General features: G+C 38.0%; 1 protein-coding gene and 1 long non-coding RNA gene across 3 annotated transcripts in view; both read left to right on the top strand.

The window, feature by feature from the left end:
• The window catches only part of MSR1 (macrophage scavenger receptor 1), an 83,750-nt gene extending 79,052 nt beyond the window's left edge, over nt 1-4,698 (top strand). For both annotated transcript variants that reach the window (XM_058669866.1, XM_004597836.2), the window contains exon 10: nt 4,300-4,698. In XM_058669866.1, the coding sequence (XP_058525849.1) occupies nt 4,300-4,433 (134 nt within the window). In that variant the 3' untranslated portion in view covers nt 4,434-4,698. The remainder of the gene's footprint in view (nt 1-4,299) is intronic.
• A 4,296-nt stretch (nt 4,699-8,994) lies between these two features.
• The window catches only part of LOC131481432 (uncharacterized), a 46,849-nt gene continuing 38,884 nt past the window's right edge, over nt 8,995-16,959 (top strand). Inside the window, exon 1 of the long non-coding RNA XR_009246328.1 lies at nt 8,995-9,059. This is a non-coding gene — a long non-coding RNA (uncharacterized LOC131481432). The remainder of the gene's footprint in view (nt 9,060-16,959) is intronic.

Here is a 16,959-nt window from a genome sequence, read left to right as displayed (position 1 = left end):
AACTGATTTGGGATTAGAAGTGAGCAATCTTTTCGTGTAAAGCGATTGCTTATTTTTCACTCCTCCTCAAATTTGTAGTTATTCTCAGGAGGGGCAATAAAACGATTTCGAATACAGATTAGAGGTAGGAACAGAAACTCAGAAGTTGGAGTGAATGAAGAGGCTTGTGAAAGAGAGACTTGTATTAGCGTTTCAATTATTATTCTCTAGGAAAGTAGAGAGAATCAGATTAATATTATATTGTACATAATTACTGAAACTGAAGTAAAAAGAAAAGGAAAAAAACCTCTAAAGTTTATCTTCTTTGTATAATTCCCTCATTATGGAAAGAATATAATTTTCTGGAAACAGTTCTTCCTTTTCCTTTTTTCTATTGTTTTAAAAAGCAAACCTGGCTTACCAAAGATAATGCTTGTTAGCTGTAAGAACAATTAGTTTTCCGGCTGTAAGCAAAATGATTTATAGGAAAAAGCTTAAAGCATGCACCTTTAAATAGGTTCTTTCATGTGGATACACCTTTTGCATAAAATGGAATGTTCTTTTTTTCCCAAGTGGGTAAAACTGGTGAAGTCAAGGTGGAAGGAAGAGGTATCTGGTGTTTGTTATTTTGTCACCTAGGTTTACAATTTTGAAGACAGAAACAAAAAATGAATGCCATCATTTAATTATCCTTCATGTTGCTGTTTTAACTACAACTTTCTTATTGTATCATCAGATTTCTAAGTGATATTTCTTTTAACAATGCAAGGGTAAACAGAGATAATAAAAAATACAGCTCTTTATCTCTGAGCTGTCATTGGAGTAAAAACAACCTTGAAGATGAATAAAATAATAAATCAATTCTTACATATTGCTTCCTGCCCAGTGAAAGTTTTGAAATACAAATACTTGTGTTTTGGATATTAAGTTAAGAATCTGTGGAGCTCACGTGATATGCATTTTGTCATTCATAGTAGTAAAGGCCATACTGAATATGGAATAGCATTATCTATTAAGGGTTTTAGGTGTTATCTCAGCTATGCCCACAGTGCTGGTAGAAATAGATAGCATTATGAAGAAAGTAATTTAGGATAGCAGAGGTTAGAAAACTTTCCCAAGTTTAGATACATGTTTTGGCAACGGCAGCTATGGTGATAGTTGTGTGTGTGTGTGTCTGTGTGTGCGTGTGTCTGTATGTGTGTGTGTCTGCGTGTGTGTGTGTATGTGTGTCTGCATGTGTGCGTGTGTGTGTGTGTGTGTGTCTGTGTGTCTGTGGTCTGTGTGTGAAAGGGCATCCCTTAACCTGGCTCTCATAGCACACTTTCCACTTGATGGAATGACCCAATAAGTTCTAAAGTGCTTGTTTTGCTGATTCTTTAAGATTCAGAGAATGGTGAATGAAGATGAAATCTGAGCCTTATTTTAGCCTCATAGTTTTATGGTGCCTCTAATAAAACTGAGCGAGTGCATGGCTTGTCTTGAACTATAGGACTATCCCCACATTTTACTTTCTAAGGTATCTTTAGCTCTGAACACATAACTGTGTGAACACAGATAAGTCCCATGTAAAAAGTCTTAGAGGTGATACAAATTCATGTCACCCAGCCATGACTAGATATAATCAAAATACATTCAGAGAATTTCAACTACTATAATTTCTCTTTTCTAGCTCACCTGTTCAGCAACTAATCTCAAATCTCATCACTTTATCTGGCTCATGGTTAAAATCTGATTACTACCTTTTTCATAAAAGAGGTGATAATGTAAATATCAGACTAAAAACACCCAAATCTCCAAAGGAAATAGCGTTATCTGTCTCTTTAAAAGGGGGTTGAAGGGGAAATGGTATTATCTGTGATGTATACTCTCAAGTATTGAAAACCATCCTTACAAAACTCAGAACCCTAGACAACATCTGTATTGCGCTTAGAAAACTCAAAATCAATTTGTCCTCCTCTAGCCGTCCAATTGTAGAAGAAATGGTATATGTGCAGATGCAGAGACAGAAGGATGAGAGTGACAGAATAAAAGAACATGCCAAAATACCCACATCGATTTTGCATAACTTTCTGCTGAGTACAAATCATTATTCAGAAGCAAAAATAAATAACAGCAACAGCAAAAATCTTTGAGTGATGTTATTATCTAAGGAAATAAAAACAAATTTGCCTTTTATGTTTAGAGTTTACATGAGGATAACATTTTTATGAATTTTACACTCCCCTTGCATTAATTTTTAACACAGAAAACACTCAGAATAAAATGGAGAATATGTTTTAAATAAATTTTTCCCTAAAGCACAATAGTCCTGAATATATTAATACAAAAATAAAATAGCAAATCTTTGGAAATTATTTCTATAACTCTATGTGGACATCTAGGTATACAATGAATATTTTAACTGCTAAGTGTCATCATATCCTCTTCTGGGTTCTAACCTCTATTATTTTGAGAAAAACCATATACTCTTTCAAAGTCTTTGTCTATCAAATGGAGTAATAAGCATTACAAGGCCATGGTAAGAAGGAAATTTAGAATTCAATGTGAAAAGACCTAGCATATTGCCTCATACGCAAATACCCAAAACATGATTACTGTGTCTGATTCCTTCCCACATAGCCAAACACAGAATTACTTACTGGTATGATATATATTACATGGATGTGTGTCCTCAGCAGAAAAAGAACTTGAATAGGAACCAGGATTCTATAAAAAGTACTAATTTTGCATTGACTGTGTGATCTAAGTGTTCATCCATCTGCAGTGGATCTTAGGCAGAGGTCATTCTAGGAGACTGGATTTTGATGTGGCTTTCCCAGATAGGCACTCAAAATAGATTTGTCAGGTGAATGAATCTGATAATTCAGGTGATTGCAGTCAGTCTTTGTTTAAAGGCACTGTTCTGGGCAGACACAGGTGAGGATGTTGTGTGACCTTGGAAAAACTTCCCTATTCTCTCTGATTTTTGGTTTCTTCATCTGTAAAATGGATTGTGCAATAATGATAGTCAATTGCCTAAGGTTATTAAAAGATGCAATCAGATAATAGACCCATAACACTTTAAATCTTCTTCCTCGTTGGAAATTTTTTAAATAGCATGATTATATTTCCAGTATTCTCCCCACAAATGTGGCATTGTAACATTCAGGAATGCCTTCACAGTAGTTTCCAAAAGTAAGTGTCCATGTGTGAGTACATTAATCAGCTGAATAATTTTCTTGTTGTGCTGGTCAACTGGGAATTATTGGGAAGATTCTTTCTCCCAATTCTCTTTCTTTGCTTTATTAAAACTCTGTCCTGCTGAGATATAATCCAGTGACAAGATTTACAAAATTCAAAGCAAAGCACCATACAGTCTTCTGGGTGCAGAAGCACACTACTGTCCTTGTGTGCAAAATTGTGACCGAGCCATGGTTCACACTGAAGTTTCACATCTGTGCATTTATATAATTTATGAATGCCCATAAGTGTATTAAGCATAACTTATAAATATCCCACCATTTTGGCTCCCTTTTGAGTCAGCATGGAGATGGTCATGTGATTGGGACTTTCAGAAAGTTTCTATAGATGTCATGCAATTCAGGGCAGACACGGCCAACATGCTTACACATGAAGACATGCCCCATCTGGAGAGAGCAGTTCAATGTTCTGGCAGGGCTTCTGGTTTAGAAATCATATTATGTTACTTTTGTCTGTATTGTCTGCCTTAAAATTTCAAGATGAAAAGGCCCATGACGGATGCAAGCATTGCAAAAATGATTTGAGCTCTTCAAATCAGTGTTGCTACTTTTATTGCTGTTGTTTGAGAGGCAGACTGAAGAATTTGGTTTCTTATGTATGGCTTCTGAGCCTGGAATGGAGTCCTGGTCTGCCCCGTGGGTGGCATGAACCAAACTGCTTGAGCTGTCACCACTAGTTCCCAGGATCTGCACTGTCTAGATGCTGGAATCATGAGCTTGAGCCGCAAATTCAACATAGTCACTCTATGCGGGCTTTTTATTCTCCTTCAGCTCGTCAAAATCAGTGGCTCATGAAAATGTTTTTTTGGTATTAGAAACATTGTATTTTAATCTTTCATAGATTAAGAAATCAGATAATATATGTACCTTTATTATAGTTCTTATTGCTTTGTATTTTGCTAATTTACTTGCTGACCAAGAAAATTTTCTGAGACAAGGTATTACTTTTGGAGCCCTAGGAAAGAGCAGGGAATGTTGATATTGCAACACTCTATTGTTTAGAGACTGAATTAATGTCTTGCCCCTCTACACATAAGCACTTAGCTATACTTGCTAATGCACTTGTATCTGATTATTACAGGCACTGGTCCAATATGGCTCAATGAAATGCTCTGTTTGGGGAGAGAATCATCCATTGAAGAGTGTGCTATCAGACAGTGGGGTGTGAGAGTCTGTTCACATATCGAAGATGCTGGAGTCACTTGCACTTTGTAATCCATCATCATTCATTGAAAAATCATTTTTATTACCTTTGCTCCAATAAAATTACTTTAATGAAGATTTAAGAGATAATACCGTTCAGGCAGCTGCTTTGAGGCGGTGGTTAAAGTTGATCTCTGCAACCCTGAGATCCCAATAGATGCTGATTCTTTCTGGCTGCTCCACTTCCAATCCAGCACCCCGCTGATGGCCTAGGAAAAGCAGTGGGAGCCCCATGGGGGTACACGAAGAAGCTCTGGATTCCTGGCTTCAGGTTGGCCCAGCCCAGCTGTGTGGCTATCTGGGGAAGGAGTCAGTGGATGGAAGAGTGATCTCTCTTGTTTACCCTCTCCCTCTCTGTGTCCGTGTACAACTCTTGCAAATAAATAAACCTGTTTAAAACACTGCTCAAGGAAATACATTTGTAATCACGAAACGACTTTTATACTTATAATTTGTGTATAGCTCAACGACTTTTATACTTATAATTTGTGTATAGCTCACCTATTTTAATCCATTCGACCTTTTAACTAAAAGTTACAATTATATACCAAACTGGATATTTCGAAGCATAAGGCCTTTGGATCCTGAAGACTAATGAAAATGAAGCATGCAAATCAAGGATTCCAAGTTACGATGTCTTCATGATGTTGCGAAATTTGTCATTTTTGTCTTCCTTGCAGCCTATTTAGTCGACTTTAGTTACTTTATGAATAAAGGGATGGTTGGGATGACTCCTTTTGTGCCTGGTTTACAAAATCTCCAACTTGCATACATTGTCAAAGAAAGAATAATACCAGATTTTAGGATTCTGAATATACAATAGTGGGAAGTAGTATTTAAAGCCATATGTGTAGGTTATAGTGCACCCGAGAGCTTTTTACACATAGCCATTTACTGAACTTTGAAAATAGTGTAAAGCAGGTTGTATGAAGAAACACCTCGTTACTGTTTGTATACAAATGATCAGTAAGTCAGAAATGCCAATGGTAAACATGGACCTTAATTTGTTGCATTTTAAACTAAATGGAACTTTCTGGTGGTGATGACCTTTTCAAAAGCACATGGAGAACATGCGTGTCAAACAGGATCTCAGAAAAGTTGAAGAGGAAATAAAAGAGGTATTACCTGGCAAAGAGCCTTAAGTCTTACTTCATGTTTGTGAAATGTCATGGTTCTGTAAATCTCCATGGTTTTAAGCCATGCTCAAACAGTAGTTTTGTGTGTTCACTGATCCAGGGACGTCTGTCAGTCTACAGAAGGAAAAACAAGATTAAGAGAAGGACATGCCTTCAGAAACAGCGGCATTAAAAGCACCCAACGTCAAACCCTCCCAATAAATGAATTTGGAATATGTATTTTATTATATTTCATTATTGCAAAAAGAAGAGATTTTACGTATCCTATAGGTACAATTGCAGGAAGACAATCAGACTTCCCTCACTCTCCTCCTCTCCCCAGTACTCCTCTCTCCCTTAGCTCGCTTCAAGCAGTATTTGCACAGGCATTTTAATCTGCCCTATTTTCAGGCTTTATTTGCCAATAATCCTAATACTCAACAACTATAAAGTAAAAGACCACATTTCCTCTGAAGTATATAGACAGGCTAAAAATGCAGTCCCATTCCAAAGTGACCATTTCATCCCTCTATCTTTGCGTCTTCCGCCACATATTGGAGAAAACATGATCATGGTCTTCTTGAGACTGATTATCTTGCTAAGCATATGGTTTTCATTTGCATCAGTTTTGTTGCAAAAGACAGGGTTACGTTCCTTTTATGGATGATTAGTATTTCATAGTGTGGATGTACCTCATTTTCTTTATCCAGTCATCAATTGATGGACATTTGGATTATTTCTCTGTCTTAGCTATTCTGAATTGAACTGCAATAAACATGGATTTATAAATAACTCTCTTGCAAGTGGATTTCATTTCATTTGGGAAAATTTCCAGGAGTGGGAGAGCTGCGTCACTGGGTAGATCTATTTCCAGATTTCTGAGGAATCTCCAAACTGTCCTCCATAATGATTGTAGTATTTTACATTCCCAGCAACAGTGGATCAGAGCACCTCTTCCTGCGTCATCACCAACATTCTATGGTTTTTATTTTTTCAGTTGCTGTTCTTTCTAACTGTGATGAGGTGAAGCTTCATTGTTGTTTTAATTTGCACTTCCCTAATGTCTGGTGAACCTGAAACTTTTTTCATGTGTCTGTTGGTCATTTGTTTTTCATCCTTAGAAAATTGCCTGCTCATGTTCTTTGAGCAATTCTTAACTGGACTGTTTATTTTGTTATGTTTCTTGAGTTTTTTCTATGTTTTGAATATTAATACTCCATCAATTGAATAATTTGCAAATGTTTTCATTTGGTTGCTTGCATCTCCACTTTGTTGACAATTTCCTTTGCTGTGCAGATGATTCTTAGTTCATGTAATCCTATTTGTTTATTTGGATTTAATTGCCTGGGCTTCTGGGGCCTTTTCCAAGAAGTCTTTGCTTATGCCTATGTCTCACAGAGTTTCACCAATGTTTTTCTGTAGGTGGGTGGAATTAGGTTATAGCTTAGACCCTTGATTCATTTTGTTTTGACTTTTGCATGAGTTAGAAGGTCTGGCTCTTATCTAACACTCTGCATATATAGATTGACTCTTTGGAAAGAACCTCTTACACAATTAGCTTGTTAAAATTCTAGAAGATTGTTTAAAGTGTAACTGAACATAATTATTTCATTTGCACTAAAAGAATGCAAATAGCTTGAGTGCAGAAAGAAATTGTCCCTGCTCAGAGTCTCTTATTTAGACAGTAAGCATTTGCAACTAGAGAGAGGCATCCTTGGACCAAAGAACAATAACTGCATATGCAATTAAAAGCTTTTTAAGAATACCAGCCCAGCCCCAGTGCTGTATACTAGAGTGTGACAAGCCAATCTGGAACCGAATAATGTGTACTCTGAATGTGACAATCTAAGTGTGAAGGTAGAAAGACCGGAAGTTGTGTTAAAACCCAAATAAACATAATGTTGACCCCAAGAACAGCATAATTTTCAAGATTTCTGTGCTTAATTTTCAGGAACTTGTGATTATAAAAGAAAAGTGTCCTGGAATTTCTCTACTGTTTTTTATTTACTGGTACGAAGCAACAGTATAACTCAAGTAAAAGCAAATTTTCATATTCTGAAGATTCTTCACACCAATAGTTATCAAGTCTTAGAATCCCCTTCCACACGAACAGGTAAGGATGTTATCTGGAAATCAAAACTATTTGAAATAGCTTATAAAAATGCATTTTTACCATATCACATCTACTTGCTGAACATAGATGGTTTTCTCCAACAATATATACATGTGACTGAGAGAATGGGTCTTGAATCAAGATAATGTAAAACCCTAGATATATCTTCAAATAGTTGTTAATTTTCCTTATAAAATTCCCACTATCTAGGCATTTTCTTCAAAAGTTAATATGATGATGATAAAATAAAATTTAGTTGAGAACAAACATTTGGCACAGTGGTAGTCATTTGGGATTCCATATCCCAAATCGGAGATAATAGTTCAAGTCTAGGTCCTGCTACATCCAGTCCCAGTTCTTGTTAATGTACACCCCGATATGTAGCAGGTGATAGTTGAAGTTCTCAGATCTCTTTCACCCACATGAAGTTCCATATCAAATTTTGTGCTCCTGGCTTGGTTGTTGTGTGTATATGTAAACCAGAGTATGTGATACATGGAAGATTCTCTCTCTTTTTCTTCCTCCCTATCCTTCCCTTCTTCCCTCCATCCATATCTTTTCACTTCCATCCATTTCAAATAAAGAGATTCATTTTAAAAAATGAATTGTTTCCTTTATAGTTCTGCATGAAATGTCACTGTGATGCCTATGAGTTGTACATACTATATAGATACGCTGTATATGATTCTGACATCCCACTTACATGGGAAATTTCAAGTGACTGCAGTGGCCAGTGCTGCGCTGATCCAAAGCCAGGATCCCAGTTCCTCTTCCCACGCGGTTGCAGGGTCCCAAGGCTTTGGGTCATCCTCGACTGCTTTCCCAGGTCACAAACAGGGAGATGGATGGAAAGCGTGGCTGCTGGGATTAGAACTGGCGCCCCTATGGGTTTCCGGCACATTCAAGGTGAGGACTGAGCTGCTAGGCCACTGCTCCGGGCCCAGAGTGCCAGTTCTTGTCCTAGCTACACTGTTTCTGATTCATCTTCCTGGTTTTGCATACTGAAAGATAACAGATGATAGCCCAGGTGCATGAATTCTTACAATCCACATGGGAGACTCAGGTAAGTCCCAAGCTCATGGCTTCAGCCTGTGCCTCTTCTGGACTTTGGCCTGGCCAAGCCCTAGTCCTTGCAGAAAATTGGTCAGTGAACAGAAGATGAGAGCTGTATTTCTGTTTCTGTTTCTCTAATTTATTAATTAACTAATTTCGAATGAGGAAGAAATTAAGGCATAACAGTATCAACAAAAACTAAGATTTCTGTTTCTTTTATTTGTTTGCTTGTTTTGTTGTTGTTGTTGTTGTTTTACCATTGGGACTGACCAACAAGAATGCTGAAGGAAGTCTTGAATTCGGAATGATTGGACATGAGACCCTACAACCATAGGAGGAAACTGATTTCCAGTAAAAGTAAGTACATGTAAAAATATTAAAGCCAGTAGTGCTGTATATTTTACTTAAAATTCCATTTTTTGCATATATCAGTTGAACTATGAAAGTACTAGAAATAACTACATATTGATTATGTTAGGCACGTACTATTTAAGGGAATAATTTTGTAGCAAAATATAAAACAGGGAGGCAGGAAGATAAATTGTCATTAAAGTTAAAGTAGGAGTTACAAATTTAGGATGTTAATATGGTAATCACAAAGAATATCTTTAAAATATACAAAAAGGAATAAAAATTGTTTACTTGAAACAAGGAAAAAAATTAGAGGATGTCAGAAACTTAAAAGTTAGAAACAATACAGAAAAATGGAAAAATTAGTAGTTAGTACTATGTTTCTTATCAGTATGATATCAAATGTAAATGGATTCATTTTCTTAATGAATAGTCACCCATTGGCAGAACAGATTAAAAAGAGAAAAACATGATCCAAATTTTAGATACAAGGACTAATGCAGATTGAAAGTGGAAAAATGAAACATATTTATACAGATAGTAATTAAAAGAAGCTGAATATCTGAAAAATAATCATTAAAATCTGTGAGAACATGAAAGCACATTATACACATTATATATTAGTTAAAGGACATTTATATTGATAAAAGGGAGAAAACTACATCAAAATTTAAAAACAATTATAAACACACAATTGACACCCACATGAATCAGAAGTTAATACAATCAAAGTAAGAAATGCTTTTGGTAATAGCTGGTAACTTCATCACATTCAGTAATAAATGGAGCTTATCAATAGACAATAAGGAAATAGAGGTCTTAAGCTACTCTACATGTGTTTGTATCTAGAAATACACACAAATATAGCTACAAATATAAATGTACTTTTAGCATATATAAGTATTTTCAAATTTGGGGAAAGAACTAATGTCTTATAATTTCGCACATTCTGCCATATATTATTGCTGTATATTGAGATTCTTTATAGTTAAAATAAAACTGGAGTTCCAGTATATAAGGTGACATTAAAGACATAATGAGCAAAATTATTTGGAATTGAGTTGGAAGGTATATACTTCTTCATGTCTTCCAACCAAGAAACAAAAGTTTTACTTTTCCAAGGACTAAAATGAAACTATTTCCTGAAATACATATTCTGAGTAGGACACTTCACCTAACAATGACCGAATCTATCACAAAGCAAGAAGGCATTTGTGTCCAGAGAGGGCTGACAGCCGTGCAGTGTGTCCCAGAAAGAAGCGGGCCATGGGTAAGGTCTTGTAGAAGGAAAAGCTGACAAACGGAGACCCAGAGAAGTCCTGGAACTGTTCGTGTTACATGTACTCAAACGGTGGACTACAGCCACAGGCTGGGAAAGCAGGACCTTCCCCAGAACCTCTGCTAAGGCCTAAGGATTATGGTAGGAACTTTGATTTCCTATAGTGGCCATGTGATCAACCAGAAAAATTTCTAACTGGAAAATTTAAAATTTTACAAAAAGCCTATTCCATTGTTCTTTTGTCAAATAGTGCACCTGTGCTGCAGGTAAACTGTGATATTTATATGTGATTACTTAGCTAGTAGAAATAGCATCATTTTCTTTATCCAGTTGGCATTCTGGAATCTCAATGCACGTATGACAGTAGGTCTATGAGGACTCTGCTCTCATGAATGGACTGTCACAGGAGCAAATTTGTTGGAAAAATAAGTTTGGTCCCTCTAGTGACACTGTCTTGCCCTCCCTGTATTGTCATCAGATGATGCGATAAGAAAGCCCTCATCAGTGCCAACCCATTGATCTTGAACTTCTCAGCCTCCTCAATTAAAAGAGGTACATCTTTGTTGTTTATTGCCCAGCCACAGTCACACAAAATGAACTAGAAGACTTGTGTTGATTTTAGCGGGAAAATAACTTTCTGTTTTTCCCTTCTCGAGTCCAAGTTCATGGATCAGGTATTAGAGTCTTACATCTTGGGTTGGAAAATCAAAGAAATAACTTCTGAGTGTATATACTTCATATAACTGAAAAATTAAAATATAAAATAAAAATGAGTTTTGAACAAGTGATATAAGACCTAAATAATTTTTGCTATAGTATTATTCAACTTCTTCCTTTTCCAGAGTATTAAAAACTTCCAAAAACCATTAACACAAAAAATTGTAGAATAAGCCAAATCTTCCTTGGCTTCTTGCTTTGTACAGTAGTAGATTAATATTTTATCATAAGAGCTAAGCTGGAACCACATTTTCCAAGATGTCTTTCCCACATTGTTTCAATTTATCATGGCCATGTCTCTTTTTATGCTTCGAAGGCTGTACAGGTTTACCAGGGCACTGATGCTGTGCCCACAGATTGCCAGGGTAGCAAGCCCTTACAGTTCCTAGGGCTGCCTGTGGAGTTCTTTGTGATTTCAGACCCAACACAAAGACAACACTCATCTAAGCTGCCTACTCAGAACCAAACTCAGTAACTGCATGAGACTGACTATCTATAACAAATCTCTTACATTATTTACATTTGTTTTTCTGATTAAACCCTACCACTACAGCCATGTACATAGAAAAGATTAATGATTTTCCCTTCTGGAGGATAGATATTAGATTGACTACTCAACAACCAAAACAAAACAAAAAAATGTGTGTGGGAGGGGACAGATAAAAAGCAAGAGAATAAAGAATACCATGTCACTGGGAACAAAGGAAGGGGGGGTCTAGAATTGAAGACAGCGGCACTGCACAGAAAGAGGACGGGGTGGGCAGTGGATGTTCGATGCAGTCGTTTAGAATTCACCTGGGATGCCCACATCACATATTAGAGTGCCTGCCTTCCAGTCTTGGCTTCGCTTCCGACTCTAGCTTTCTGCTAATGCACATTCTGTTGGGTGCCTGCCAGCTGTGTGGGAGGTCTGCATTGAATTTTCAGCCCCCAGTTTGGAGTATTAGAGGAATGATTCAGCAGATGGGAGATACCCTTCTGTCTCCTACCACCCCTCTCTTTCTGTCTTTTGGGGATAAATAAAAATGATGAATAAGAGTTTAAAAGGCAATATGCATTTTTCACAAACCTTAAATAAATACTGCTCAAGAGACTATAGAACATTTGTGACCTAGGTTTTAGATTTTAAATTAGATTTTACAAATCGTGCAATTAAGAGAAAGTTTAAAAAAAGATTATTTATTTTTTATTGGAAAGTCAGATATGCAGAGAGGAAAGACAGAGAGGAAGATCTTCCATCAGCTGATTCACTCCCCAAGTGGCCACAACAGCCAGTGCTGAACCGATCTGAAGCCAAGAACCAGGAGCTGCTTCTGGGTCTCCCATGCAGATGCAGGGCCCCAAGGCTTTGGGCTGTCCTCGACAACTTTCCCAGGCCACAAGCAGGGAGCTGGATTGGAAATGGGGCCACTGGCACACCAACCAGTGTCCACATGGGATCCCGGCATGTGCAAGGCAAGGACTTTTGCCACTAGGGTACTATGGCAGGCACAAGAGAAGGGTTTCTAGTATTTTGTCTCCTCAACCTTGGTCCATGTAGGAAATGCTTTGCTGAGACTGGAACACCTATGTCCAAAGTTTTAAATTATTAAATGGTTGTTCTGTAGGATTTCTTTAAAAATGTCAAATACAAAGAATTTTAAAAGGGAAATTTTTATATTATTTTTAATAACTCTAGAATTGAAGACCTTTAAAGTAACTTAATTTTTTTGAACTTAAAAAATGTAGAATTATATGCCTAGAGTAACTGACCTGCTCATGCATTTGTTAATCATCCATTAAGAACCTCCCTTGGGCCAAATAAGTTCAATCAAACCTACTATAAAACATTTCACTTTTTTTTTCCAGAAAAATGTCTTTGATGCTTTATGCTTACATCCGTTCTTAAATTAAAGGTATAAATTGCTCATTTCTTTTCTTGAATTTTGGAAGATTAGCTTCCTCTCAAGGTTCAGTGGCAGAATAAAGTGAAAACACAGCTATCATGTTGGAGAGGGGCCTATTAGGAAAGTCATGCCCTGCTGGTTCCCAGAGAACTAGCGTTGTCAGGCATCCAAGCCAACGAGCAGGTTCGTCAGCTGGGTAGAAGGGCGACATTGGGAGAGTTCAGAGTAAAGCAGCAAAGAGAAGAGTGGGAGTTCTACAAAACAGCAAATTTGCTAATCCTCTCCTCCTTAATGATGGAAGATCTTAGCAAGTAGACTAATTTGTGATTTTTCTTTCAGCATCTGATGGTGGAAAAAAAAAGAGATAAGAGTGATCTGAAAGAAAAAACCAACTGGGACTATAGCATATTTGATACATTTTTACTTTAATGTATGAATTATGAAATTCTTTGTCTACTTTAACAGTCCCATCCACATTGCAGATAGTAATGAAACCAAGAAATGTGAGAGAAGCAAGTTTGTATTTAGCATGTGACCTTGTAGGTAATTCAAGATGTGGCTGTGAGAACAAGAGATGAATGCGAGTGACAACAAAACATTACATTTTTCAAACGTGCCCGGTGTTATCATGAGCCAGCTGATGACAGAGATGTGTTCTGAGACATGCATCCTTAGGTGATCTTGTCATGTGTGGATGTCCTAGGGGCTACTCAGAAAGGGGTGGCTAGGACATCGGTGGGTCATTAATGTCATGGACTATGACTGTGTGTGTTGGCCATCATTGACAGCAGTATCAGCATGTGGCGCCTGATGACATGTACTGACCCCTGACATTCGATGGTGTGACTGCAAGAAATCAAATCACTTCACAGTCACTGTGGTTTCCCTGACTGCATCCTTTACCCTTTGTCATGACTGTGGGACTCCCTTATGTTATTCTTTATTAAGGTTAAAAAATGTGATGGTATCCTGTAATTTAAACTAGAAATGGGATTGAATAACTGGATTTATTTATTTATTCATTTAGGTCCTTAGGGAGAGAAAATGCTATGTGCTCAGCTTACTCAGTAGCTGGAGGAAGTGTCTTGTAAAAACGCAGGGGGACACCGCCAAGTGTTCCAACATAGAAGGGAGCCCAAGGCCTCCAAAAGATGAGTAAGAAGAGAAAGCAGACAAAAGGAGAAATTTCCTTATAGTAAACCTGCCTGGGGCCACAGCTGAAACCTCTGATGGTGGAGCATGGGAAAGGCTCCCCGGGGGGAGAGCTGTGTCGGTTGCCTCCCAAAGCTGGAGTCTCCTCACTTCTCTCCCCTTTATTTCACCTCTTGCTTGTTGTCACTGTTCCTTTACTTCTTACTATCACTCAGGAAAAGGCTGTGGTTTAATTGAAAAGCTGTTACACTCACACTGGCCAGTCCTGCAGCATGTCTGCCAACGTCTTCATCCAAACCTGCACTCAGCCAGCCAGTCAGCGTCTGGCACAGCTCAGTGGTCCCAGGCAGGACCTGACAGTTACATAGAAACAGGTGCTAAAAAAGAAAAGCTGAAACTTGCAACTATCTGTGCAAGATCGAGGCTCTTTTGGAGAGCACTTAACAGCTGAAAACAAACCAACCAATTGCCAGAAGAATGAAAACTCCAACTTAGGAGGGCTTTTTCCTTTTAATTGAATTTAAGTCTGGGAACCATTGAACAGCTGTGGTGGGGGAGGTTGTAGCTAATGCTGATTGTGTCTATGAGGACAGCTGGTTGCCTGCAGGCTGGAGCCGCTGGTGGGACATAACGCCAGATCCGGGATGGAGCTTCTTGAAGCCTAAAGTTTTCAGCCTCACCGCTGTTCCACAAAACTTAAACTGGGTCAGAATCTGGGGGGAGCCTCAACAGTGCCCTGACAAGTGAAGCAAAATTACGAAAGTCATTGGTGTTTCCCAGGCTTCAAGTCTTTTCAAAGGTATTTATACCCTGACCCTGCTTCTTACGGTTCTACAGTTAGATGCATGTATGAAAACCTGTGAGATGTATGGTGTGATAACTTTTGGATTTAGCACGGTTGATACTGCTGTCTTGGCAGAAGTTTCAGAGGTACAAAGATCTTGTCTCTATTATGCACTTAAGGGAGTCTGGCTTGGTGTAGTCTTATACTAATATACAAATGTGTAGGATGAAGTTTTAATCTGGGAAAATGCTATAAAGTTCTTGGTAGTTCTGATGGACATTGTGGTGTAACGATCTTGCTCTAATGTGTAACGCATGTAATAACATTGCCAGGTGCTATTATCTTAGTGATAGAGACTGTTTGGTTTCTGTGTTTTTCTTAAAATGCTTAAGGAATATTATCTACCCCAGCCTGCTTTGGTATATAAGAGGTTTATCCAGAATTTTAGGGAAAATGTTTTTGGCACAGGCCATGAAAAGAGCACTTATCAGTATCTCCTGTTCTTTTAGTCTCATGGTGGAATTGGGCAGCTGGTATTGATTCCATCACAAATAGTAAATTAAAAAAAAGACTTGTTTACTTATTTTAAATGAATAGCAACAGAGTCAGCACTAGAGACAGAGAGCAACAGAGATCTTCCATTGGCTGGTCATCCGCCAGGCCTTGGCCACGTGGGAGATAGGAGCCAGGAACTCCAGCCAGGCATCCTGTGGGAGTGGCAGTGGGACAAGTACTGAGACAGCATTTGCTGCCCCCAGGAACGTTCACAGAAAGCTGGGTTTGCAGCAAAGTAACTGGGGCATTAACAGTCATTTTGATATGATCAGATACACAGTATCAGCCTCAATCATATACATATGTAAACTGTCTATTAGTCCATGAATATAAGTTTAACCATAAGCATATGTAGGGATAATAAAAGTATTTAAAGGTTTCTTGTTAAAAATCATTTTAAAAATGGGCCCGACATGGTAGCCTAGCAGCTAACATCTTCACCATGCATGCACCAGGATCCCATATGGGTGTTGGTTCTAATCCCGGCAGCCTCACATCCCATCCAGCTCCCTTCTTGTGTCCTGGGAAAGCAGTTGAGGATGGCCGAAAGCCTTGGGACCCTGCACCTGTGTGGGAGACCTGGAAAAACTCCAGCCTCCAGGCTCCTGGCTTCAGATCAGTTCAGCACTGGTCATTGTGGCCGTTTGGGTAGTGAATCAACAGACAGGAGATCTTCCTCACTGTCTCTCCTCCTGTTTGAATATCTGGCTTTCTAATAAGAAAATAAAAATACATCTTTTTAAAAATCATTAAAAAGGTGAAAGCGATTAAAGATCGGTTTTAAGTATTGATGACACATGAGAAAGCATTTAGGATTTCTTCACATTGATTGACAATATAAGGATGATTTTGTTAGAAGTCTTCATAACAAGGAAAGCAACTGAATTCTACATATTTAATTTTACGTATTAAAATTATATCTCTCCTATTCACTAGACTCTTTAAAAATCAACTTTTAGATCGTTGAAGTATGCAGAAGGGTGCTAATCTTAAGAATTCAGAACTGTTTTACACGTCAAAACTTCCTTAAAGTCCAAATTCTTTTGTCAGATCCATATTGAATTTTAAGGTGGGAAATTAAGATATGAGAAAATTTTCCCTTTGTCCTTACAACCTGGAACTTGTGGTGTTTCATAAAATTAACAAGCCTTTTTAAGTGACATAAAATTGATTAATTTCCTTTCCCACTTGCAGAGGGAAACATAGGTCCCTCCCCTGTCTCCAGAATTTCACTAGAAGGAAAGTCAGCCCAAGGTTCCACCAGCTCCCCGTCCCTGCCTCTTCTGAGTTAGTTTAGGTTCATCTTAGTGTTCCAAAGAACATTTCTTTTCTGAAAGTGACTCATTGTGCATTATGTCTCTGATTGCATTATGCTCAGAATATCCCAAGCACAAAGCCTGATGACTCAGAGAGGAATAAGTTTTCATAAACACCCGGATCAGAACCACATATCAAGCATCCCCATTGTTGCGTTCCCCTGCCACTGAGAATGGCTCTGATCTACCTTACTTCCCTGCGTTTTCCTTGGCTGCT

Source organism: Ochotona princeps, chromosome 11 (assembly GCF_030435755.1).
Source record: "Ochotona princeps isolate mOchPri1 chromosome 11, mOchPri1.hap1, whole genome shotgun sequence".
Taxonomy (NCBI): Eukaryota; Metazoa; Chordata; class Mammalia; order Lagomorpha; family Ochotonidae; genus Ochotona; species Ochotona princeps.
The sequence above is the reverse complement of the archived record's forward strand: the minus strand, read 5'-3'. Positions and strand labels throughout refer to the sequence as shown.